We start from the raw sequence: 24,568 nt of genomic DNA on the forward strand, positions 1-24,568 counted from the left end.
GTGTGGATAAAACATATACATCATGGTGGGCCCCACAGAGGGCAGGATGCAATCCGCGTGGGTTTACAATTGCTATTTAAAAAGCCCCGAGTGGGACCATTCTCGGTTGTTGCATCGGCTGAGCTGTAGCCAGCTGACTCGGTGAGTTGACTCACTCGAGCGCAGTTTTTTTTTTCTATTAATAGCAACAACAACAATATCAGCAGTAGCATAATGATAGGAAGCCGGTTCCTCTATAATGCTAAATAGAATACTTCAGACCCGACAGATTACTCAATGTAGCAAACTACAATCCATACATATATACATGTATATAATCCATACACCACATTTTTCTCAAGCTTTATATAGACATATCATACAAATCCTTCGACTGAAAATTTGTAAAAGTACCATTTGGGTATTTAATTTGTAGGAGGGGGTTTATTGATCCAAAACTGCTGATATTATGGGGCCCACTGTGGACAGCCCAGCTTATTGAAAGTGTTCTTACCCTTCAATGTGTCGAACAAACAGACGCATTTGAAAAAGGAAATGCCAAATGTTTCTATAGCTAAGATGTTCAAATAGATGGGATTTTCAATTCATAGGCGATCCATGTTGAGGCCCATCGTATCAACGGTTGGATCACGTAACAGCAGGCCCCACTTGTAGCATTGTATATCACCAACTTACAAGTCTATATGGCAGTTCATCAAGCATATATTCACATATGGAGAATACAGAAATAGATGAGCAAAATGGTATTTATTGGTGAGAAATCATGGTTTCTAAGTACCTCTCCACATTGTCCAGTCCACAGAGCTCTTTGACAACTGGCATGGTTGCCGGGACCTTCATTTGGAACGTCAAAGTCGGATGATCATAACCGTTGGTTGCAAGGAGTTCTTTCCTTGCTTCTTTGATGGCTTGTCTAGTTGCACAATGAATCGAGGCTGCTAGAAGCAACGGTGGCTCCCCAGAAGCTGCAAAAGATTATCGAGCTTACTAATCATGATGCATGAATAGTTCAAAATCTTAACTAAGATCAAGAAAGAAAAGAAAATTATGGTTGTTTAGAAAGCTTTGATATTTAGCCAAGTTCTGGTAGCATTTGGAAATCACCCTAAATTGGGGTTGGTTCTGCTTTTTCAGTAGAACCAATCCACTTCAATGTTGGGCTCGAGCACGAAGCAAGAAGTGCATTTCCTAGCTTTTCTATCCTAGTCATTAGTGGGATAAGACCACAGCTCAAAACCTGAAAACTCAAATCAGCTCCATATCTAGCTGGGTTGGGTCCACTTGAAGTTTGATGATGCTTGACTTGATATGGAGCAATCAAATTAAGAAATATTTATAGTAAATATTTTAAATTGTTGTGATTAGGTGGAATACATAAAATGACCAAGTCAGATAGATTCCCAGCTCTTGGCATATTGGTTACATGACCTTTGCCTTTCGAGCTGAGGTCGTGAGTTTGGAACTCATGGGTGTCTTCAACTTTTATTAAAAAAGAGAAAAAGGAAGAAGAAATAAAGAAAAGTAGACTGCCAAGTGATTCGGTTGAGCCATGCTGGGGTGACTGAGTTAGTGAGCCAATTCAATGAGTCTTTCCGAGTCAAGACTGCGTTACACTCAAGCATGGGACTCCTAGTGATTTAACTAACAATGTGTCTAATGTGCTCATGTAAGCAAAAGAAACCCAAGATGCTAATTTGACTCGAAATAGGAAACTTTCCCTATATACTAAAAACTACCAAAAATAGAAAAAAGACAGCTAATCCTACCAAAACTCATATACAACCCTTGGATGACTAAAACAAAGACTCTAGACCACAACTGGACTTTTAAAACCTTAAACAAAGCAAGTTTCGGAGTGAAACACAATTTTAACCCAGAAATGGCCTTTCCTTGAGAAATCCATAAGAGGAAACAGACTTTGTCAGTTTCCACGTCATACAGCTCGTTGATAGCTTTCCAATGGTATATTACACGCCTGAAATGGATAACCAGTCACAAAGTTATGGCCGTCGGAGACTATAAACTATAATGCGTGTTTAGGCCATTTTTGCCCAATTGGGGCCCCTTCGACCTGAATCTGTGTGATCATGGTCCTCCATTGAGTCATCCTCTACCTGTCCTACATCATGACTAGACTCAAAATCTTGTTTAGTCAAGTTGACTTGGTCTACTTGGTAGAGTCAGGGTTAGAACTATGGATATAAATGGATCTTACAAGCAATCCGGGCAGTGTAACAGTATGGAAGTGATAACCTAACATGTTTATAGGGAGGTTCCTCGAAAATTTACCTAGTCGATCGGGATAAGCGCACGACTCAAGTGTCGAGCATTAGCAAATTATGACTGATCACTGATGTCATGCATGAGGTCCACCCAATGATTTGTCTGGCTCGATGTTTGATGCTAACACAGTCGATGTAACCCAAAGGTTAGTCACCACCAATGAGATGGGCAACAAGGGCTGTATGTGTGAGAGAAACTGAGGTGAATTGATTTTCATGCCTCTGGGTTTTGACCGATTTTCACATACTAAATGATCCCCAAATGATATGAAATTGGTCCCATTTGATACCCCATCAAGTTGATGGCCAAGGTTGCATGACCCAGACAATATTTGAGCAAATCATGGCCGATTTATGGACGGGCATACAGAGTTGTACGAGAATTTAGGTCTTGAAGTTATCTTTGGAGCTCACAGAAAACCTTTATCTTTAGGCCATTATTTGTTTCGAAGTTACTGAACATCTAAAAGTTTCTAAAGTTGCCATTTTTAGAATTAGTAACTTTCCTCGTTTAAGTTGGCCAGCTTGTTTGGCAAGTTAGCCTAGACTAAGGAGTCCTATTTAGTTAAAGTTGGTTAAGATAAGAAGTCCTCAATGCATTTTTTGAGAGAGCTTGAAAGATATTATAGACTCCTAGAGTGTAGTCAATTAAGGATAATACTTGCTAACTCTTTCAAATAGACGCTTCCTGACTCCTATACCTGAATTTGTTACGCTTCATGCTTCAAGCAACTATAATATAGTTGTCTGGTAATAGAGACACTGGAATCCTGGCTGGTCCAACTCCCCCGATCGTCAACTCAAATTTGTATCGCCTCATTCGTTTGAGTGGAAGATGTTGGTCATGCAACACCTAGGTGGGGCCTGTAAGGTGTGGACGTCCTCCTGCCCAATGGTCCCATGCTTCATCTCACTTACCCCTCTCTCCAATAAATGCTCACACCCTCTCTTTGGATGTTGACAGAAAGAGGAGAGAGGAAGAGAGAGGAGAGAAGAAAAGAAGGAGAGAGGTTGGGCTCCATTCGCTGGCTTCTCCAGGTCATCCCTACCAGCAAATCATCATCGCTGGCTCGAGCGAGTGAAGTGGCTCATCCTCCCAAATGTCCGATTGATTTGAGGTGTCCATGGGTTCTTCATGTTTTGGCTCCTCGAGTCAGGCCTCCATTGGTTTCAATTGTTGTGCAATACTTAACATGCATGCAGTGCACCCACCAGTGGTCTCATGTCAAGTGCAGTTTATCAATTCAAGATGTAATTCTTCCTTCGCCATCATTCTCATTAATGATACTTCTTTTATTTTCTCAGGTTCAAGACAAATTAGAGGATTGACTTTGAAATCAGCCATGCATTCATGTGCTGAGGCCCACCTAATAAACAACTTGGATGTCAAAACGAGAACCTTATAACCCACCGACGCTTCACCATGTACATAGCTCTCAGTGACATTTTGAAAAATTAGATGTGTTTTTATGCCAAGACCACCTTTTAAGAAATTATTGTATCAAACACATGCTAGAGAAGCATGGCAGACGTGTCAACGCAAGTAATATTCTTGAATGGTTGTCGATTCATTTAAGACAAATGAGCCTCTATTTATTTATTTGTATTGTTCTTTCAGTAGTATTTATAGAGAAAATGATTGGATGTGAACACGCAACAGAAATTCCATATGGCTGAACCTTATCACAAGCTGATTACAATCAATTGGTAAGGGAGGGAGGTCCTATATGCATCTGATCAATTTAGGTGTGTGGTCGGATCAATTGAAATCCATTTCAACTCACTACCCAACCTTGATTGGACAATGATAATGTTCACCTGTAAAAAAATCTCACTGTAGGTGTTTTTCATTGCATTTTTCACACACCATCATCATCTTAGCCTTCTCCCAACAATCCAGTATTGGCTTTTAATATTTAGATTTGCAAAAATTTTATGAGGGGTGTCCCACCAGACATCAAACTTCCTCTCTTACTTGGGTTAATTCATATATGTATCCACTAACCATGTAGTTCCAAAATGTATGGATTGGGCCCTAAACTGAAGAACCATGATATTGCAGGTTCAATCGAAGCAACTACCAAAATAAAAATGTAGCTTCTGCAATTCAACTCACCTAGATATGTTTCTATTTGTTTTGTGCTTATCAGGTGCCTCCCTATATATGAAAAAGGATGAGAAAGTGATACCTTTAGAAGAAAGCAGGTGATTTTTGTGATGGCCGCTGTTAAGTATCTCAACATTGAATTCTTTGGGGATTGTGTCAATCGTTGGGACCTTGTATGTCCATGTTCCGTCCGAAACCACCAAGCCATCTGAGTTTGTTAGATACTCTTCCAGCATGAAAAATCCAACTCCTTGGACAAAAGATCCTTCAATCTGTAAGAAGTTTATTCAAATGTAAGGTGTCTATGCATTTGTATAAGCTGTAAAATAGGATATTCTAACAAGGATGCAAACCACAGAACCTTGTCGCTATTCAAAGTTTGTAATGGCAATGAGGAAGTTGTGCCCCTCAGCATGAAAATGTCCACAGCCAAATACGTGTGGGACCATGTTCATTGACGCATTGACATGTACACATGCTTTTATTGTGCATTTTTAGAAGAGCCCAATAGTCCACCTTATATGATTGTCAGAGATGGACATGCATGTACACATGAGTCGCATTAGAACTATGTCAGACTACTCGATGCCCTGACAAGAACACGCGATTTTATCTTGTCTTTGAGCACATAAACATAATATCCATGAAGACCACCACCAAATACATTTGCATGCATGAATGGAGTGATACACGATTGCACATGTAAACATGGTTCCATATGGACAATACATGCATTTCCAAGCACACCAATTCGAGCCAATGTTCAAAGATGCATTGAGATGCATGGATGGCTCTATCAGAGGCCTTTAAGAACCCCAAAAGCTCATCTATTAGAACTGCCACCCAATAAGCTTGCTTGACTCCCAGAATGGGGAGAAGGGCATGGGCACATGTTTACCATGGACTCATCAGACTTGCTATTCAACGAATAAGCATAACCAGTGCATCCTCATGGCTCAAGGAACAGAATAAAAGAACGGGAAAAAAAAAAAAACTCAAACAAAACTGGTATAAATAGCAGTTGATCGAGCTGACCTGTCCTAAATCCACAGCAGGGTTTAAGCTCTGTCCACAGTCATAGATCAGATCTGTTCGCAAGATCGTGGTAGCACCTGTAAGAAGATCTATCTCCACCTGGGATCACAAAAACTTCATATTAGTATTCAACCGATGGATGTTACTTCGGATGTCTTAAAAAACTAATGGTGAGTTTTATGCATGGTTGATTTCAATTGCAATTGTAAGTCCCATAAAGTGGAGATAACCAGATTTCCACATGGAAAATTGACTGTCAAGAAGAGTCTGGTTAATTGGTGTCTTTCCCTTCTAGCAATGATGTGGGCAGTCTGGAGGGAGCACAAAATCGTTTGTTTTGTGATAAATCATGTTCTCTGGATGTGATTTTCCTTAATGCAAAACACCTAGTCAGTGAATGGGTTTCCTTGTCCTATGCTGTTGGGACTCTTAATGCAGTTTTGTGTTGGGTTTCAGGGGCACCTGTTTTAAATGCATTCCGGATGCCACTTTGTCATCCTTTTGGTTCTTTTTAATAAAATCATGTTGCTTCTCAAAAATAAATAAATAAATAAATAAATAAAATGTCTGGAATAAACAGATTTCAATTTTCTTCCTCAGCATTCTTAGTGATGATCTATGTTACAAACATCCTTTTGGTTGTTGGAATGCTTTTGCTGAGTATGGATTGCTGCTGTATTTTCTGATTAACCATATATATTTGTAGGCCACTGATCAAAAGGTCAGGATCTCCAAATTTAGTAGAATTTCGAGGTATTCCTCATCCCAGTTTGTGCCCATTGGATGAATGGTTTGTATGACTGAATCACAACCCCAAATATATAGACTGATAAGCAGGACCCCATAGTTCTCCCTCTCAATTAACCCAGAAATCAGCTGATTTCTTAGCATGACTGGGGCCATTTTTTTCAAAAATCAATTACTTGAACAATAAAAAATGGAAACAAATGCAAGAAATAAGTGTTCACTGTTCAGTAATTTTCCTTGCATGAATTTGATGCTAAAAATAAACAGTCTGATTTTGACAACATTTGTGAGGGGTTTTGAAGGTTTGAATGAGAAATGAGGAGCGAAAGAAGCTGCTATGCTTGAGTTTGATGTTCAAATAGATGGGTTCCAATATTGGTTTAAAAATATCAAAACCGAGGGGGTATTGGGTGTGCATCTTTAATAGGAATAGTTTTAGAGGCAAATCTTTAGTCAAAATTGACAGATGAGAGCTTCCTCACTATGACTGGTTTTTGGCTCTATCTTTTAGAAGGACAGAAATCAATGAGGATTTTTTATTTTTTATTTTTTCAAGTGATAACCAATTTTATTAGGAAAAGGCCGTAGCCAAAGAATACAAAGAAAGGAACAAAGAAAAAATACAACTAAAAACCCACTACAACTCTGACCAACTATCCAGAAACTGATTAAAAAAAAAAAAAAAACCTAAAATATTTGTTGCTTGCGCCCATTCCTTTTTGCCTGGTTGAAAACTTCTGAAAAACGGCCCCTTCAATTTCTGAAACACCTATTGTCTTTTTCCAACCAAATGCACCATAACCCTGCTAGTAAGCACAAATGCCATGCCCGCCTTCCAAGTTTCCCTTTGTCCCTTCCATGCCAAGAAGAACTGATTACTCGAGCTTGGAACAGCCCATGAAACTTGAAACAATTTGAAAAAACCAATCCAAATCTTTGAAGCAAAGGGACAATAAATAAAGAGATGGTCAACTGATTCCTCATCTTGGAAACATAATAAACACACATTTGAAATAATCATATGATGCCGGCACAGATTGTCCATCGTGAGAACCTTGTTTCTTCTCACTGACCAAGCAAAAGCAAGCCACCTTTGAAGGGGCACCATAACACCAAATGTGGGCCATATGATACTCAAGTTGCTCATTATGACCCCCAACAGCCATCTTATAGAAGGATTTTACCGAGATTTTTCTTTTAACCACACCAAAGAATCTGAATTTGTAGAAGACGGACAGCAATTAGAGAGCATATCTAACAACCTGACCAAATTGCCCACCTCTTCATCTTTCAAATTTCTTCTGTGGCACCCAAATATATCCACACCTTGATGAGGATGTTTCACATAGAACTAGAATGGGATGGATTTGCCTCCAGAGTGCAGCATGATCACTGCACTGCATGCTGATACAACTTGAAACTTTATAAGACAGCTATTCAGCCAGCTACGCTTTATTGGCTAGCAATTGGGTGAGCAGAGAATGAGTGTTGCAGAGATGGGATTGTTGAGGTGGATGTGTCGGAAGACTAGGAAGAATAAAAGAAAGAAGAAGCCTCAGGGAGTCAGGGTAGTCCCAACAAGTTATAAAATGATAGAGAGTGGACTGAGATGGTTCGATCATCTGAAACAAAGACCAGAGATGGCTCCATTAAGGAGAAGAATCTTGATGGGTTTAGAGCCTTGAAAGAGGATGAGAGGAAGACCAAGGAGGAACTGGGACAAGGTGGTGAGAAGGGATATGGAGGTTTGTTCACTTGTCGAGCATGGGACCTTAAGAATGATTGGCAAAACAAGACATGTAAAGCTAGCCCCAAACAGTTGGGATGTGGCAACGATGGCGATGACATTGACAACAACGACAATGATGATGAGATGGGTTCTGGAAATCTTTGTGAGCAGTTTTGAAGGAGAACTGAGAAGAAGGGAAGAGAAGCATGAAGCTGCCTTCTGGTAGTATGTTAGATAAGCAAGGTTGACATTTGAGTGAACAGAGAATGGTTTGAAGGAGTGATCAAAATCAAATATTTGGCGTGACCAAGAGTTTTTTTTTTTTTTTAATTGGGGCTTTCATAAAATCAGCCTAGTTTATGAAAAATAGGTAGGGTGATCAGCAAATCACAAATTTTATCAGAAAATTGGAAGTTTTGAGATTCAAAAGTCTGGCAATCAGCTTTTTAAAATGTGTAAGGTAGAGGTGAAGTGCTTGGGCCTCCGGCTACACAAGCCTAAGCTTCAGGTTGGAAATCTCATGATTTTTTTTTTTCAATAAAAATTAAAGATAAAACAGAATATTAGGAAAATTATGAAAATAGGAACATGTTACCATTTATGAAATAAAAATCCTCTGTCAGTGCCACCTAGTAAAATAAAGAAAAGGGCCTCTTCAATCTTGGTTGTTGGTCCTTGTTTGTACGCTGAGTAGGTTGTTTATCCGCCAAGCTACTCGGTTGTCATTAGTCACTAGTTGCTGCAAGTTGGATGAGGTCGAGCTGTGGTATGATGGTGGAATGAAGTTAAAACAAACCAAAACACTTATGACTCGAGTTCTTAAGATACATGTAAGTTTTAGCCTTTCAAGGAAAAAACATTTTTACCCATTTAAGATTTCTGCTTTCCTATTAAATATATCAAAACATGGTGGATCAATTCATCCAGAAGGGTGTACTCATCATTTAAATATAATGATAAATCAACAATGATAGAGTGAGAGACCAGTGTTGAGAATAAACATCAAAGCTTGAAGCCTGTCTCAAAGGAGTAAACCATGAACTTCCCCTCGAGGCGTAAGTCTTAGATGCCATTTAAAATATTGATGGTGGAAATGGGCCATGAATTACCTCGCTTACAGCAGCACCATAATTTAGATACTCCATGGAACTATAGTCAGGGGCCCATAAGGTATGTGCTGATAAGTTCACTGCTTGGAGATTCGCCTGCAAAATTGAAATTGGAGGGGAGTGATAAGTTCGCTATTTAGATATTAGCATGGAAAGTAGAAAGGGTTACGGCCACTTATCTCATGAGAACTGGTAACAAACAAATGGCCATATGGTGATTCATTCAATGCTACCTTTTAGTAGTATATAAATACAATGGCCATAAGACAAGGAACTAGTGTGGAAATATCTAGAGAATGGTTGAAGTGAATTTCCAGTGGATTTCTCAAGCACAACATATGATACCCAGATCCTTCAAATGCTAAAAGTGTGCCCAGGTTGGATATGGCATGCCATGAGTGCAGGATCCATGTCAAATATGGTTTAGCTGTACATAAATATTTCAGCTTAAAAATTCACAAATTATAGAATCATAAAACCATAAAAATATATTAAAATCACTCAACTATATATATATATATATATATGCCTGAACCCAGACATGTACCATACTCACATAGACTACAACTCCCATTGCAAACTGATAATCAGAATGTCAGACGTGGTTTCAGAATTTCGAAATAATCACCTGGAGGATTAGAGTATCCCAGGAAACTGCGCCCATTTGCTCCTGCAACCTTTCCTTGAGAGGCGTAAGCCTTTCAACTAAGATATTGCCTGCAACCCGAACTGCTTCACCACTTGACTCTGACGTGGTGCTCCCAGCAGTCCATCCTCCTTGCACTAGACTCAAAGTATCGCTCTGAATGACTCGAACTCTTTCCAGAAGTTCTTGACTTCCATCACTCAATAGCTGAGCCAGGGCAAATGCCGTAACCTGCTTCACTTTTGTCCACAGGCCCTGTCCTAACTCGATCCCTCCGACTTCAACGACAATTGAACCATCATTGAGGATGCTCACTTTGCCCGGTGTCGGTCTCAGCCGCACTCCATACACAATGGGTACATGAGAAATGCCCCGTTTCCTCCATTTGTTACGACCATTGAATTGATTGATTATTTCAGTCCTGTGATGGAAACTTGCAGATGCAGCCAACTTATCCATTATTGAAGGTAAAGTATAGTCAGCGGGTTCACCAGCGCTATTTCCATAAAACAACCGGAGGCTTTCGAATGAATGCAGATTCCTTTTCCTAACCAAATCAGGATCCATTGAAAGAGCTGAGGCAACATGCTCGATTACAGCTTCGGCAATGTAGGCCCCTTGTAACTCTCCCGGGGCCCGCATGGCTGACTTGGTCGAATGATTTGTCTTGCAGACCTTAATGTCGAAAGAGAGAGCTCCCCAATTATACTTCTTTAATGCTCCCACAATGGTCGATGGCATGACTGGGCTCATATCTTCAGATATCCCTGCATTGAGTAATATATCGGTATGTAGAGCTGTAATCTGCCCATCGGACTTGAAACCAACGGAATAGTTTATCTTCATTGGATGCCGTCCGCCAGCCATTATCATATCAGTTTTTCGATCTAGGTAAGTTCGGACAGGGCGGCGTAACTTGTATGCTGCAAGTGCACATGCAGTCGCAACCTAAACATTGCACATTCCCATAATTGTGAGGTCATGGATGCATACAAGAAATCATTCGTTAGTTAAACTGAGACTATATATTGCAAAACAGATTGCATGGTACAACAATGTTCTCAAATAGTTAGTGGCCCATAAAGTCGAAGAGAGAAGTATCAGTTGAAAAAAGAAAGTGAATGGCAAAAGAGAACAAGGTACATTGGTCATTGTTAGAGAACTCTTAGAAAAGAGTTCCACGCAAGTAATTCAAGAATTTTGAACACTTCACTAAAGATTCACATTCAAGATTTAGTCATGAATCATTCAATAGTTAGGCTTCGTTTGGCTAGGCCTAGAGAAAAATAATACACCACTCTAGGATTTCTGCTTTTACTTGAATTTACAAAAATCATGAAAAGATGCTAATGCGCACACACAAGAGAGACCAATTTCATGGTTTTTGCAAATTCAACTAAGAATAAAAATTCCAAAACCTCAATTTATTTTTCTCCACCCTTGAAATCACCATGAGCCACATGTGGCCTTAAAGAAACCAAAAAAAACAAAAAACAAAAACAACAAAAAAAAAAAAAAAACAAAAACAAAAACAAAAACAAAAAAAAAAAAAAAAAAAAAAAAAAAAAAAAAAAAAAAAAACAAAAAAAACAAAAAACTGGTTCGGTAAAATGAAAGAATCTCTAGCTTTTCCCAAAATCAGCAGCTAATTAACTCACTGAAAAAAATTTCCAAACCCAAATTTTGTAACAACTGTTTCAAGTTTGACTCCAATGAATTAGAGTAAAAATCACTAAATTTATTTATTTTTTTAAAGGGGGGGAATCATCATCTCTACCGATATTTTAATCAGACTCTGAAACACTTCAAGCCTTGCTAAACCAAGTGGCTCATTCAAGTTCATGAATAATGTTTCATGCATGGGTGTCATGATGTTTAAGAAGACATCAAGATATTTTGGTTTCTTATGGAAAGGTTAGGGAAGTTCTACATGGGTTCCAGGGTCTAAGACTGAAAGACTACTTCATTCGAAAGAAATCTATGTCTATCTAAACAAATAGTAGAGAAAACAAAAATGTCTACAAAGTTCATGCCCAATGAAAATGATGCTAATGATACTCACAGCTAAACCCCTAAAGGCCTTCCCACCAAATCCTCCACCGACCCTCCTTGTAATTACACGAACATTGTGGTCAGGAATGCCAAGGCATTTTGCGATTGAGCGGTGTGAGAGATCAGGGCACTGGGTTGAAGTGTACACCACCATGCAGTTATCTTCATCTGGTACAGCAAGTGTTGTTTGCATCTCCATATAGAAATAGTATTGAGATCCAAGTTCAATCTGAAAACCATTGCCACATTCGTTAACATGCCTGTGGTCTATGAAGAACCTGTTTTTAGAGATACACAGCAGCAAAAGAAAAGTCTGCATTTGGATACCCAATTCAACTAAATTGGAATTCATTTAATTCATTATAAAGGAGATGACCAATGTGCGGCAGCACTATTTTAATAATAAATGACAACAAAACCCCTAATGCACATTTACGAATTGGTATTTGGATTAGAAATGATACTAATTGCAATTCAGGAAGTAGTCTATTTCAAACAGAGTGAAGGTAGTCCCATATTGCTGATGACTCTTTCTTAAAGTGAATTCTAGCAATTCAGTTCAGATGAACTTTCGAAACTCAATCAAGTCTTCAAAGAAGTCAGTTACTTCATTTGATCATGACAAGCATATGTAGCTTGGCTTTTGTATAGAACAAGAGAACTTCCTCAAATACCCGGAAAAGTCAATCCAGTACTTCTAAAATTGAAAAAGTACCGGACCTTAAGCTTTTAAACTCGACAAAACTCAATCGAGTACTTGATCGAAGCTTTAAGTAACAATGATCCTCCTTAAGTCCAAGTCAAGTTTCGAGTTTTCTGACCTTGATATAAAAAAGACACAAAGGCCATGTTTGGAAACCATGGATTCCATGCCAAACAGCTGAAAAGGAAAAGGATTTTCCTTGGATATGATGATTTGTGTCATGTGCATAGCAAAGAAAAGGGCGGATACCACCAAGCAATCATTACACTTTTCCATAATTTGGATTCTTGGCTTGTGAGAGGAATATGAGATTTCCACTTTCTACTCAAACAAGAAATAAAAATTGGAATCCATCTTTCAATAGTTCTCATGGAAATCATCATTGGATTTTATTTTTTCCCCTTTCTTTTGCTTGGATTCAATGTATAACATGTCCTAAAGTATAAGGGAAATACCTTAGCAGAGAGAATCTTCTCTTCTGCTTCTGCCATTCCTTTCGAGAAATCACCAACTGTTTTTGGGGAAACCATAGGAGGTACCTCAAAAAAGCTGGACCTTTCAACAGCCTCTTCTACAGTTAAAATGGGAGGTTCCAGGCTTTCCATGTCATAATCAACTGTCGCTTGCTGAGCAGCCATGTTGGCATATTTCTGTGTTTCTGCAATCTAAACCAACCTTTCCATTAACTTTGCATGTGAAATTGAAAATTGTAAATACATGAGAGAGAAAAAATTTGGTTGCATGAGAGGTCATTGAATTACCACAAAACCAAGAGGTTGACCAGCAAATTGGGTAAGATCATCGGCAAATAGAGGTTCTTCACCAAACATACAAATAGAGCCTACGTTAACCCCTCCTCGCGGAATGTCTTTAACAGAAATAACATCTACGATTCTTTCACTTGCTGATGTAGATTTGAATCCAATGCCCTTTACACGTGCCAAAGGCCTTGTGCTATAGATGAACGCTCCATAAAGGCAATCCTTGGGAGCAGGAATGTCATCTACATACACTGCTTCACCTACATGATTTGATCATAACTATTCAAATGATGTTTCCAAATCTCTCAACAAATGTACACTTGTTTTATGTATCCATTTATTTTGCATAGAGTGAGGGGTGCGACTTCGCAGGTTGGGTTGGATTGAGGCTTGACCCGAACTTGACCCTCCTCAAGAGGACCCAACCCACAAGGGCCACAACTTAAATTCCAACCCAAGGTTCCTAACCAAATTCCTCTATACCCAACCCTAAACTAACCCGACCCGACCCAAAAACATGTGATTATTCCCAAGTCCAAACCTCACCTAATGCGACCCTAATTTGCAAACCCAACCTGTTTTCAAATCAGGTTAGGGTTTTCTAATGCTAACCCCAACCAAGGACCCTGACAACCCGACCCAAAACCAACATGTTTTATGATTAGTTGGAACCCAATTCATTAATGTTAAGAGTACTCAGCTCTGTGCATACCTACAGAGCACCATATTGATGGTGAACAGTCTTGTATTTTCCTAATGAACACCATATTGATGTACATCTCTCAGTTATTATCCTTTAGTTATCTTTTAAATTTATTTTGGTTATTTGGTTTCTTTTGGTAAATACCACTTTGTATACAGAAGATTATCTCTGTAATTAAGAAATCATAAATTAAATATTCTTGAGGAGAGAGAAGATACTCTCTTCTCTACTTCTGCATACTTCTACGATTAACATATTCCTGGTCTAATTTAAGACAAGGACACACGCATCCATGTTCAGCACAAACTCTGAGGTGTCAAAACAGGATCATGAAACACCTGATAAGTTGACAAATATAGAAACTGAACAGTTGAATGATAATATTGAAATGTAGATAGTTACATAATAGTAGTCATTAAAATCACAAAACATAGTATGTTACCATAAATACTATATAAATGGGTGTGAGATCCAAGCGTCCACCAGGTGTGTACTAAGGTGCAGATGCCCTGGCCCAAAGATCAGGCTGACAAGTCGACAGCATAGAAGATACTAACCAAATTTCGTTTAGCCATCCATTGTTTCATAAGATGTAACCCCCTGATACGTGGCATGACCTGAATTTTAGACAACAGCATTGATGGAAACTGCCTGATGGACAGCTTAGATCTTTCATACCTTTGCCACATTGGATGGCTGTAGAAGGGCCACGTTACATGTGGGCTTAGCAAACCTCTAAAAGAAGTAAAAGATAAACTTAAGTTTTTCCATAATAGAGTTCCAAATAAAAGGGAGTGTCCTCTTACATAGCAGCATAGATTTACTAAGTTTTGAATAAAGCTTCATGATCGAGTTGGAATAGTAAGAAACAGTGTGTAGGGAAACATACCAGAAGCTTGAATCTCGGCCCCCACTTTTTTAGTAGGCTCACCTACCGGATGATGCTCTTTGCTGATTTCTATAACTTGCTTTGCAGATAAGAGCGGAACTGGTCTCTCCGAATGGTCTTTTCTATAAGAGAGATGACCATTTACAGAAGATTCATTTGCCAAAACATTTGAATATCCATTGAGGCCACCATTTTGAATTTCAGTGCTATCAACAACATCGGAGATCCTCATCCATAAATCATTTTCAGGTCCTGTCAGAGCTTTGACAAAGGGTCGAAGGAAATCAAAGAGAAACGCAACTGCCAAACTTGATCTGTAAGCAGCATGGGAAGTGCCTTCTGCAGGTACAACGGTTGCTCGAAGTACTCTGATTGCCTCAAGCAGAACAGCCGGAGTAACAGATTTCCCGCATAAAAATTCCTCGACCTTCCTTGCTCTGATTGCATGCTTAGTCCCGTAAGCACCGAAAACCAGCCGTAGATTTTCCAAAACAAAACTTTCCGACATTTCTTGGGTCGAAACAGTAGCTAAGAAAGCTGCATTGACATAAGACACTGCATTTCCAAGGGGACGTGGAGAGGCTCTATAAGTCTCAAACAGCAATTTGGTTTCAGATGAAGAGTTTCTTATAGAATTCCAGCTTGGGATTTGAATGCTTAAAAGTAAGGTTTTCGGATCACATGGAGGCCTTTGGAGAAAATCCTCCAATGTAAGCAATACCACTTCTGAACCAGTATGGATGTTTAAAGACGAACCGGCTGCGAGAAGAATGGTAGCGATATCTGAGGGGAATGGATTTCGTTGCGCCATGATTATATTACCACCCAAACTTGCGGTATTTCGGATGTTTTGAGATGCAATCTTATTCAAATGATCTGCAATTTTCATGAACACCAGTCTTTCATTGGACCTTGAAGGACTCTCTCTCTCTTCCCTTAATGTTCCGATTGCCTTGGAAATCGACAATGCAGCTCCAATTTCAATCCCTGTATTGTCCCTTCTTATAACTGAAAGCTCAGGAATGTGTCTTAGATCAATGTATTGATCATATTCGACTGCTTCCCTATAAATACCAGCACTTGTATTGCCAACAACCAATTTCACCTGGTTTCCATTCTCAGCTACTTCGGATTTCAACAGGTTTTGAAGCTCTTCAACACTAACAGGACTATACCAATTACCCAGAACTTGCAGTTTTGCACACATAAAATCACTAGGATTCTTCACTGGCGAGTCAATAAAGCCATTCATGGATGCTTTGATTTCATTTTTCAGAAATTCTGGAAATGTACAGATCCCTTCACGACTATAAAAGGGCAATCTATTCACTTTTGCATCTGCATTCTCCCCCTTTCTCCAGAAGGAATTGAGACCCAAGTCCTCCATATCAACATCTGCTGCAAAGCTTTTGCAGGCATCAGCAATGGGTCGATATCCTGTGCACCGGCAGAGATTGCCTGCAATAGCCTTCTCAGCTTCGGATGCCGTAATCTTTGAAAATCCATCGGCAGGGGTAGGCCTTTCGGTCTTTTCAGCATTAACAAGTGCTGCAAAGAGAGACATGCACATGCCAGGAGTACAAAAGCCGCACTGAGAAGCATGGAAACCCGAAAACCTCTGATGAATTGAATGGAACCCATCTTTGCTGTTTCCAAGGCCTTCAGTTGTTGTAATTGAACAGCCATTTATACTGCAAAGAAGAGTCAGGCATGAGTTCACTGTGAACTCTTCGACTTGGTCCCTTACAGGGTCATACTTCGACAGAAGAACGACGCAAGCTCCACAACCACCTGCAACAGAAAAGATAATAAATTTTCAACTGAATACAGCATCCTTCGTTAAGGACCTGTTTGCATGGACAACACCCATTTTGATATCAATCTTTTCTGTAGTCAACAATCGTTGACAAGGGCGCCACATCAGGAGCACCCGTGTCATTTTGTAGAGTAGAATATCAAGATTGCAATGAATCTTGTTTCCAAGAGAATATGAAACAAAAACCTTCAGAAATTCACCACTCTTATCTTCAAAATGACGTGATGTGGCGTCCTTATCATACATTGTTGGCTACAAAAAAGGCCTATTATCCAAATGAGTTTCCTCCATGCAAAGAGGTCCTGAAGTAAATAGAATACATAAAAAAATTCCCTCCCTCCAAAGAAATGTTGGAATATTTAGTTGAATTAAATAGACTATTAAAAATCGAGAACCAAAAAAAGAAAATAAATTTTGAGAAAGAAGAACTTATTGAATGAGTCGAGGCGTGACTGAGTCACTCGGCTTGAAATCGAATTTGCTCACAGCAAGGTTTCTCGAGCAATCGACCTCCAGGATACAACGACTATGACCCGGTCCCGGTGTGTTCACGGGCTCGAACCACTTGCATTTAATCCGAAAGTGCTGAATTGACTTGATGATTTAGAAAATTGCTTAAAACCGAATATCCGAGAGCGTTTTATAAGAGAAGAATTTTTCGTATATATGAAAGTGGAATCGGTTGTCTTTATATAGACTCCGAAGTGGTGCATAAGCACCCTTTATAAAAGGTACACTCCCGCACATACAGTCCTGCGAGTATCCATACACACACCCACGCGAGTACACACACATCGCACCGGCACCCGTACCCGCGCCCATGCCCAGTCCAGCCCAGCCCGTCCCGTCCCGTCCAGTCCCGTCCATAAGACCAAATTCACATGCCCCCTGAAAGGGGCTCAAGCCCTAGGCAAAAAGACTATCTTATAAACAAGATAGTTTACCTTTTCAAATCCGATGTGGGACAAAACCCACAACACAAAAGTACTACAACTTTTCAAAATTGGAGGGAAATTACCGAAAATTTGAAAATTCAAATTTTAATGCTATTTTAAAACAAAATACAACAAGAAAAACTATAGCAAAAAGAAGAAGAGAGACAGTCTTAAAACCACAATCTTGGAAACTATATCATCATCAGCATCATAGCTTTGTTGAAACTACATTCTCATCATCTTAGAAACTGCATCACCATCATCACTTGTAGTTGTGTCCCTGCTATTTGGGGTCAGTCGTTCTCACGATTGCTAGGCAAAAGTTCTATACGAGACCTCCCACTCTAATACCATTTCGATGTACGACAATTAACCACTTGCTCTAAAAGCTTGAACTGATAGAGCATGGTGAATTAATCCATTTATCTCATAGCCCAGGCCCCACATCGCGTGAGTTAGGACCTCAGCCGAATTCCCCTCATGGGCCCCACTTCACATGGGTTCCGCTTCACACGAGACACTCGCCTCACACAGACCACCCATCCCAAGTGTGCCCCTGCATCCCACAGACCACCCCACTTGAGCCCGATGTGAAAATGCCCATGCATTAGCTTTCCTTAATATGACTATTTGTGTTGTTTGGATAGCAAAGAAAGGGATGGATAAGGATTCAACCAAGCAATCATTACACTTTTCCATAATTCGAATTCATGACACAAGAAACTAGGTGAGTGCTGTGAGAGGAATATGATATTTCCACTTGCTATCCGAACAAGAATTTAAAATTGGAAACCATGTTTCAGTAGTTCTCATGGAAATAGGGTTCAAACCCTAGTAGTGTTACCTTTCCAAAAAAAAAAAATATTCTCATGGAAATCATCATTGAATTATTACTAGTTTTTCCTGTCTTTTGCCTTCGATTCCACGCATGCAAACATGCCTCGATGCAATTCTCATTATTCCTATAAAAATAAATAAAAAATCAGAAGGCCTAATAGCCTAGGAAGCAGGAGCTGAAGTGGGAGCAACACCTTGGTAGTGAGATGATTACAGTTCTCATCTCGTTATCAAATTTGGGTGGAGAAGGCAGGGAAAAAAAATAAATCCTGATTCATCCAGTTTCTGTTTTCAATGCAACGCTACATGCAAATCAGATGGTTTCCTCTGAAGCTGCTGGACCAAACCCAATCCGATTTAACATCCAAACGGGCCCGTGCCTAAACCAAAAGCCCAAAACTCATCCGCGTCAATCCGACCTGTAGCTTCTACAGAGAACTGCTCACATCCAACCGGTTGGATGAGATGTTACCGTCCAAGCAATTTGTAAGTTCAACCTTTCATGTGTTTGTGAATCCAAACCATCCAATGTGCTGGTTGGTCCCACCGGAAGGATTTCCTAGTGTAGACCTTTCATGTGTTTGTGAATCAACCTTTCATGTGTTTGTGAATCAACCCATTCCATTCCTTAGGTGGGCCACACCACAAAAAAATGGATAACCTTTGATATAATAAAGAAATATTGGTGTGGCCCACCGACTGCGTGGATTAGGCTCATTTTTGCATTCAGGTTATCCATATGGTGGGGCCAACCTTTTGGACGTGTTGGATTCACACCAAGGTGTTCCAAAATGTTATCGATTCCTAAGTGAGGTGTGGCTAAAAGTGGGGTGTGTACTAACGTGCAAACTCTAAAAAAATTTTAAAAAAACTTCTTAGCGGTAATATTAATAACCAATGTTTTAAATATCGACGATATCCGCTGATATATCTTGTGACTTGTATCTCATTTATGCGATTCAAAATCCACTAGATATATCCCACATGTTCGATCCGGTGAGTATTTTCAATTTCTGATTTATTTTTTTATTGAAATATGTTAAATCAATGCAAATGGTTATAAATCCATTGATTTTTCATGTTATGTATGAAAAATCAGGGAATTGGAGCTTTGATTTTGATATCCATTGGTTCTTCATGTTTATCATTGAGACTAATTTCCAAGTATTTGATGAAATGATCGTCACATACACTCTAATTTTAAAATTTGAGTGTAGGTGGTTGCTGTCAAATGTTTCAAATATGTTTGTAACAGGGTTTGTTGATGTCATTAACAGGCCTCTTGATGCCATCGAGAAAATTTCTCTTTTTTTTCTTTTTCTTTTTTTTTTCATATACTCGCTGGACACTTTTGGAGTTACTACTCAATGCCATCGAAGGTGGCTTTAATATCATCGACTGATCTTCAATAGTTGTCGATGCCATCGAAGGTCCCATTGACGATGCACACGGTTTTACGGGATTGCACAATTTGTTTCCTATTTCGGTTTTAACTCTATTTAAGGGTTTGTAATCAAGGATTAGGATATGAGAAAACGTGTTTTAGGGCTTTTGTGAGTAAAGGGGAGATCAAAGATAGGGTTTTTTGTAGTTTCGAGGTGTATTCTCGGATCGATAAGCTCTTCCATCTCTTGTAACATTGTTTATTATAGTGGATTTGTTGTCGCTTAGTACCGTGATTTTTTCTCTCGAGAGTTTTTCGCATAAAATCTTGTGTTCTCTATGTGCTTAGTTTTTGTTTGATCTCTTATTGTTTGATTTTAACTCGGGGTATGCTTCCCCATGTCCCTCCAATTAGTAGTATTAGAGCTAACATTAGGGTTTTGAGTTTTCTGAATCTGAAAATATGTTTTCTAAGGAATCTAATATTAAGTATGAACAGAGAAGTTCATTGGAAGAAATAACTTAATTATGGAAGAGTAAATGAGAAGTCTCCTAGTTCAGCAAGGATTGTAACACGCTTTCATTGGCAAGGCGAAACGTCTTGCATCTATGATTGATGAAGAGTATGATGAACTAGATGACATGGCTATAACCTCGATACAATTATGTCTAGCAGACAATATCCTATATAATATCCTGGATCAAAAGACTACTACAGAGATATGAATGAAACTGGGTGGTTTGTACGTGAAGAAATCCTTGGGTAGTCGTTTATATCTTAAGAAACAATTCTATAATCTTAAGATGACAGATGGGTCTAACATTAATGAACACAAGAGCACTTTCAGCAAGTCGTTGTATAAACTGACAAATATAGTGATTAAAATATTAAATAAATAAATAAATAAGAAGAATAAGAAGATCAAGCATTGATGCTCTTGAGTTTGCTTCCACTATCTTTCGAGAATCTGGTAGACACGCTACACAATGGTAGGGATACCATCGATATGGAAACCGTCATCCCAGCCCTTCATGAGTAGCAGTGGAGAAATAAAGACAGTAACGAAGGTACCTTTACAAATGTGTTGGTTGCAAGAGGAAGGAATAATGAAAGCAAAAAGGGCAATCCTCGATCGTGATCCAAATAGAAAGGGGAATGAGAGCATCGAGCAAAGAGGAAGAACAATTCAGGGGCATCTTCGTCAAGCCCCGACAAGACTCACACCAAGAGGGTCGAGGGTTGTAGTCGTGGTGGACCATCGACTTCCCGAGAGGAAACGCCATCCCATCCCTCCGTAGATTTGGGGAGGTTCGTCAGCGACCCCATTTGTTTCAAGCGTCGGGTTAGTGATGATGTGTTCACCGACAACTCGTCACTCGAATGGTTGTCCACAGTTGGTTAGGACCCAATTTTAGTGGCCAAAGAAAATGCAACCAAGGCATTGGTGTGGAGGGTCTACGCCACCATATGGAACCCAAACTCGAGCCTATGAGGTTTGATGTTGAGCGCGATGGACGTATCTACTAATTTGACGTTGACGCCATCGCAAGTGCCCTTGGAGTACATCGTGGGTGGATTTCTATCTGGAAAAAGGATTCGTCAAGGCTGAGGCGCAAGGAAGGGATGACCACCTTCCTCTGTGGAGAGAACAAGCATTGGGAGCCGATGAGTTGCCTCAAAGCATTGAACATACTTCCGGCATACCGTGTCCTCCATCACATACTCCACCACAAGTAAGGGATTTTAATTACAGGTTGTTAGCTGAAGATTGAGGTTGAATCTCATCATAGATGGACCATACCGAAGGGAAGAGTTCATTATTAGTACACAAAGTTAGTGTAGTTGTGTGCCACATATATCTTTAAAAAAAACAAAAAAAAAACAAAAGAAAAAAAAAAAAAAAGAAAAAAAGAAAGAAAACCACTAATAAGACCCTTTAGTTGGTTCACGATAGTCTAATTAAAATAAATGGATTAATTTGACCATAGGGTGGGCCAAATTTCAATTTTAGGTGAGGTCCACATCTATTTTTTAAATGACAATTCACTTCCTGAAGCGAAAGCATGACTCATCAGGACAATTGAAACAGAGTAACATTTTTGTCATCCAAAAAGTAAAAAAGTAGACTCAGGCTAAAATTTCTTATTCTTGTCCATGCAGAGGTACTGCGACAATCACGCCGCGGGGCCACGTGGCTATACAAATAACCCGAATGCTAATGGCACTTTCTAGGTCCGCTGTACTAACATCAGAGTTAGGTCGGGCCGGATGGTAGGCCCCACCTTGATATATGTACTGTATATCCATACTGTATGTCTGTTTTTAACACTCATTTTAGGTCGCTGCGAAAAAAGAAAAAAAAAAGAAAAAGAAGCGGTTCCAATTGGAAACATTGGTGCTTGAATGCCTACCGTTAAAAACTTTCTAAGGCCCACCGGAATGTTTATTTGCCATTCAACCCGTTGAGAATGTCACAAGTAACTGAACGAGGGGCAAACACAAATATCACCTTGATCTATAATTTATATGGCTCACGAAATATTTTTAATTAGCAATCATTATTGTTTTCTATGGTGTGGTTTTCCTGAGATTTGGATCTACTTCATTTTTGAGCCATGTCATAAAATAAATTGGGAAAATCAGATGGACTGTGAGGATATGCAACACAAATATCAACATGGCCCCACAGTCACGGCCCGGTAGAAGTCTGTTTTCCTAATCTGACGGAATCCGCTCCCCGGGTGCACTCACCCCAGACCTCAACACGCACAAAACGTGCGTGAGATCATAGCCGCTTTTCAGGTGATCACATCAGCCTAGGATTAAAAGACATTGAAAAATGGTTCTAGTCTTGGGCATTGATCTGGCCCACTCGATGGTTATATTATCTCACCTTTACGTCATTATAGCGTGAAATCCACACCGTCAGTACCGCCTGTAGAGCGGTTCCCATCTTTTGGAGGTCTGATCCGTGTTCCACTAGTGACACGTGTGCAACTTCGAGGTGCACCCGAGCGGGCGCTGATTAGATACCGACGAGGTCAGTATCCAAGTCGCGACTGAAGTGATGTCACCAAGCTCTGTGGACCCCACCATGATGCATGTGTTGTATCCATACCGTTCATCCATTTGGAGAGATAATTTTATGGCAGGGAAAAGAATAATGAGATAGATCTAAAGTTCAAGTGGACCCCACCATAGAAAACAGTGGGGACAATGACATCCACCGTTCAAAACTTCTTGGGGCCACAGAAGTTTCCGATCAAACTTATATTTTTGTTTTCACTTCATCTATCTCTATGTTAACTTACAAATAGGCTGGATCTAAAAAATACATCATGGTGGGCCCTATAAATGTTTCAAAGGCGGGTGTGACTGATCCCACGGTTTTCTGTGAAGGGTCCACTTGAACTTTAAATCTATCTCATTTTTTTTCTCATGCCATAAAACCATCTCAACAAATGGTTGGACAGCATGGATACAACACACCCCATCATGGTGGGGTCCACAAAGCTTGGTGACGCCACTTCAGTAGCGATTCGGCTAATGACCTTGTCATATCTAATCCGCGCCCCACTCGAGCTATACAAAAACATTTAATCTACCTGCTCCGGGACGCGGATTTCCCGCGAAAGCCTTCTGCAGGAAGTTTCTACGCCAGGATCCTAGGTGGGGCCACCTACATGTTTTTTAGAAATCCACTCTTCAAGAGAAAAAGGCTAAGAAAAGGTTAAAAATGAGCTTGAACTAATAATCAAGTGGGCCGAAAACGTAAGGATTAAACTTCTACAGTTGAAATATTCGTGGGGCTATAGAAGTTTTAAATAAGTTTAATTTTTATATTCACAGTTCATTCCAATGGGAATGACGTTATGAATGGTTTGGATGGTATGTAAACATCACTATCCACCCAGGAAGGTTTCAACGGTAGAAATTTTCCCTACCTACCTTTTACTTTAGTGCGGCAAACTTGAGTCTCTAATCCCGTTCACTTATACTCTCACGTCCTCAAATGAGCTCAGAAAACAGATGAACAGAGTGGATTTCTCAAAAACATGAAAGTTGCCCCCACCTAAGTTCTAAGCGCAGGAACTTCCTGTGATATCATTCGTAGTGCACCAGAAAATAAGAACATAAAATGATACACGGTTTAACCACCTCTATTTTAGGGATGACTCATTTTCCACCATCCACGTGGAATGAAAATGCATATGGTTGAATCAACACCGTCCAACTAGTAGGACCAACATCAGATGGCGTGTGGTTCATAAACTACACTAATAGGTTACTCAATCTCGCCCTTTATGCTCTCTGAAATTCAACTGCCAAATCTTTCTTTTTCTTTGTGCTTACTAATTAGCGGCTATAAATGAATATTTATTATAATACAGGTCGGGTCTACTAGATTTGCGGTTCAGATTCAAAATTTATACTTGAAAATGGAAGACGAACATGAAAATGGAAGACAAGGATGGCGTCTATCGTACTACCATAGATGCGTTTCTACCGTATTATATTGACGTGATTGATAGACAAGAAAATAGTTAACGTGCGTGATGTATGAAATCATCGCGGCGTATGAAATCATGAAATTATCATTGAACAGTGATGATGTATGAAATCATCACTGTTCACTGACATAGATGGGACTTCATGCGAATGAGATCCACACCATCCCTCAGGTGAGCTGACACAAAATGCAGACATGGGCAGTAAATAATAATAATAATAATAAAGAAGTCTGGATGTAATGCTAGAGAGCATATATGCGAAATTAGCAGATCGTCTATGCATATGATGAAGATACAATGGCATAATTTTAAAGCTAGAAAA

At 39.6% G+C, this 24,568-nt stretch overlaps 1 protein-coding gene across 2 annotated transcripts in view; it reads right to left on the reverse strand.

Annotated features, from left to right (window-relative positions):
* Window positions 1-309: 309 nt before the first annotated feature.
* The window catches only part of LOC131249192 (indole-3-acetaldehyde oxidase-like), a 29,652-nt gene continuing 5,393 nt past the window's right edge, over window positions 310-24,568 (reverse strand). The window contains exons 1-10 of one of the 2 annotated variants that reach the window (XM_058249808.1): window positions 18,546-18,718; window positions 14,764-16,554; window positions 13,172-13,431; window positions 12,866-13,075; window positions 11,718-11,936; window positions 9,638-10,603; window positions 9,010-9,105; window positions 5,425-5,523; window positions 4,472-4,661; window positions 311-965 (exon numbers count right to left, since the gene is read on the reverse strand). In XM_058249808.1, coding sequence (XP_058105791.1) covers window positions 748-965; window positions 4,472-4,661; window positions 5,425-5,523; window positions 9,010-9,105; window positions 9,638-10,603; window positions 11,718-11,936; window positions 12,866-13,075; window positions 13,172-13,431; window positions 14,764-16,333 — 3,828 coding nt within the window. In that variant the 5' untranslated portion in view covers window positions 16,334-16,554; window positions 18,546-18,718 and the 3' untranslated portion in view covers window positions 311-747. Of the gene's footprint in view, window positions 966-4,471; window positions 4,662-5,424; window positions 5,524-9,009; window positions 9,106-9,637; window positions 10,604-11,717; window positions 11,937-12,865; window positions 13,076-13,171; window positions 13,432-14,763; window positions 16,555-18,545; window positions 18,719-24,568 lie in introns of those variants that run through there. The other variant, XM_058249809.1, reaches the window with a different exon arrangement.

Source organism: Magnolia sinica, chromosome 6, assembly GCF_029962835.1.
Source record: "Magnolia sinica isolate HGM2019 chromosome 6, MsV1, whole genome shotgun sequence".
NCBI classification, from domain to species: domain Eukaryota; kingdom Viridiplantae; phylum Streptophyta; class Magnoliopsida; order Magnoliales; family Magnoliaceae; genus Magnolia; species Magnolia sinica.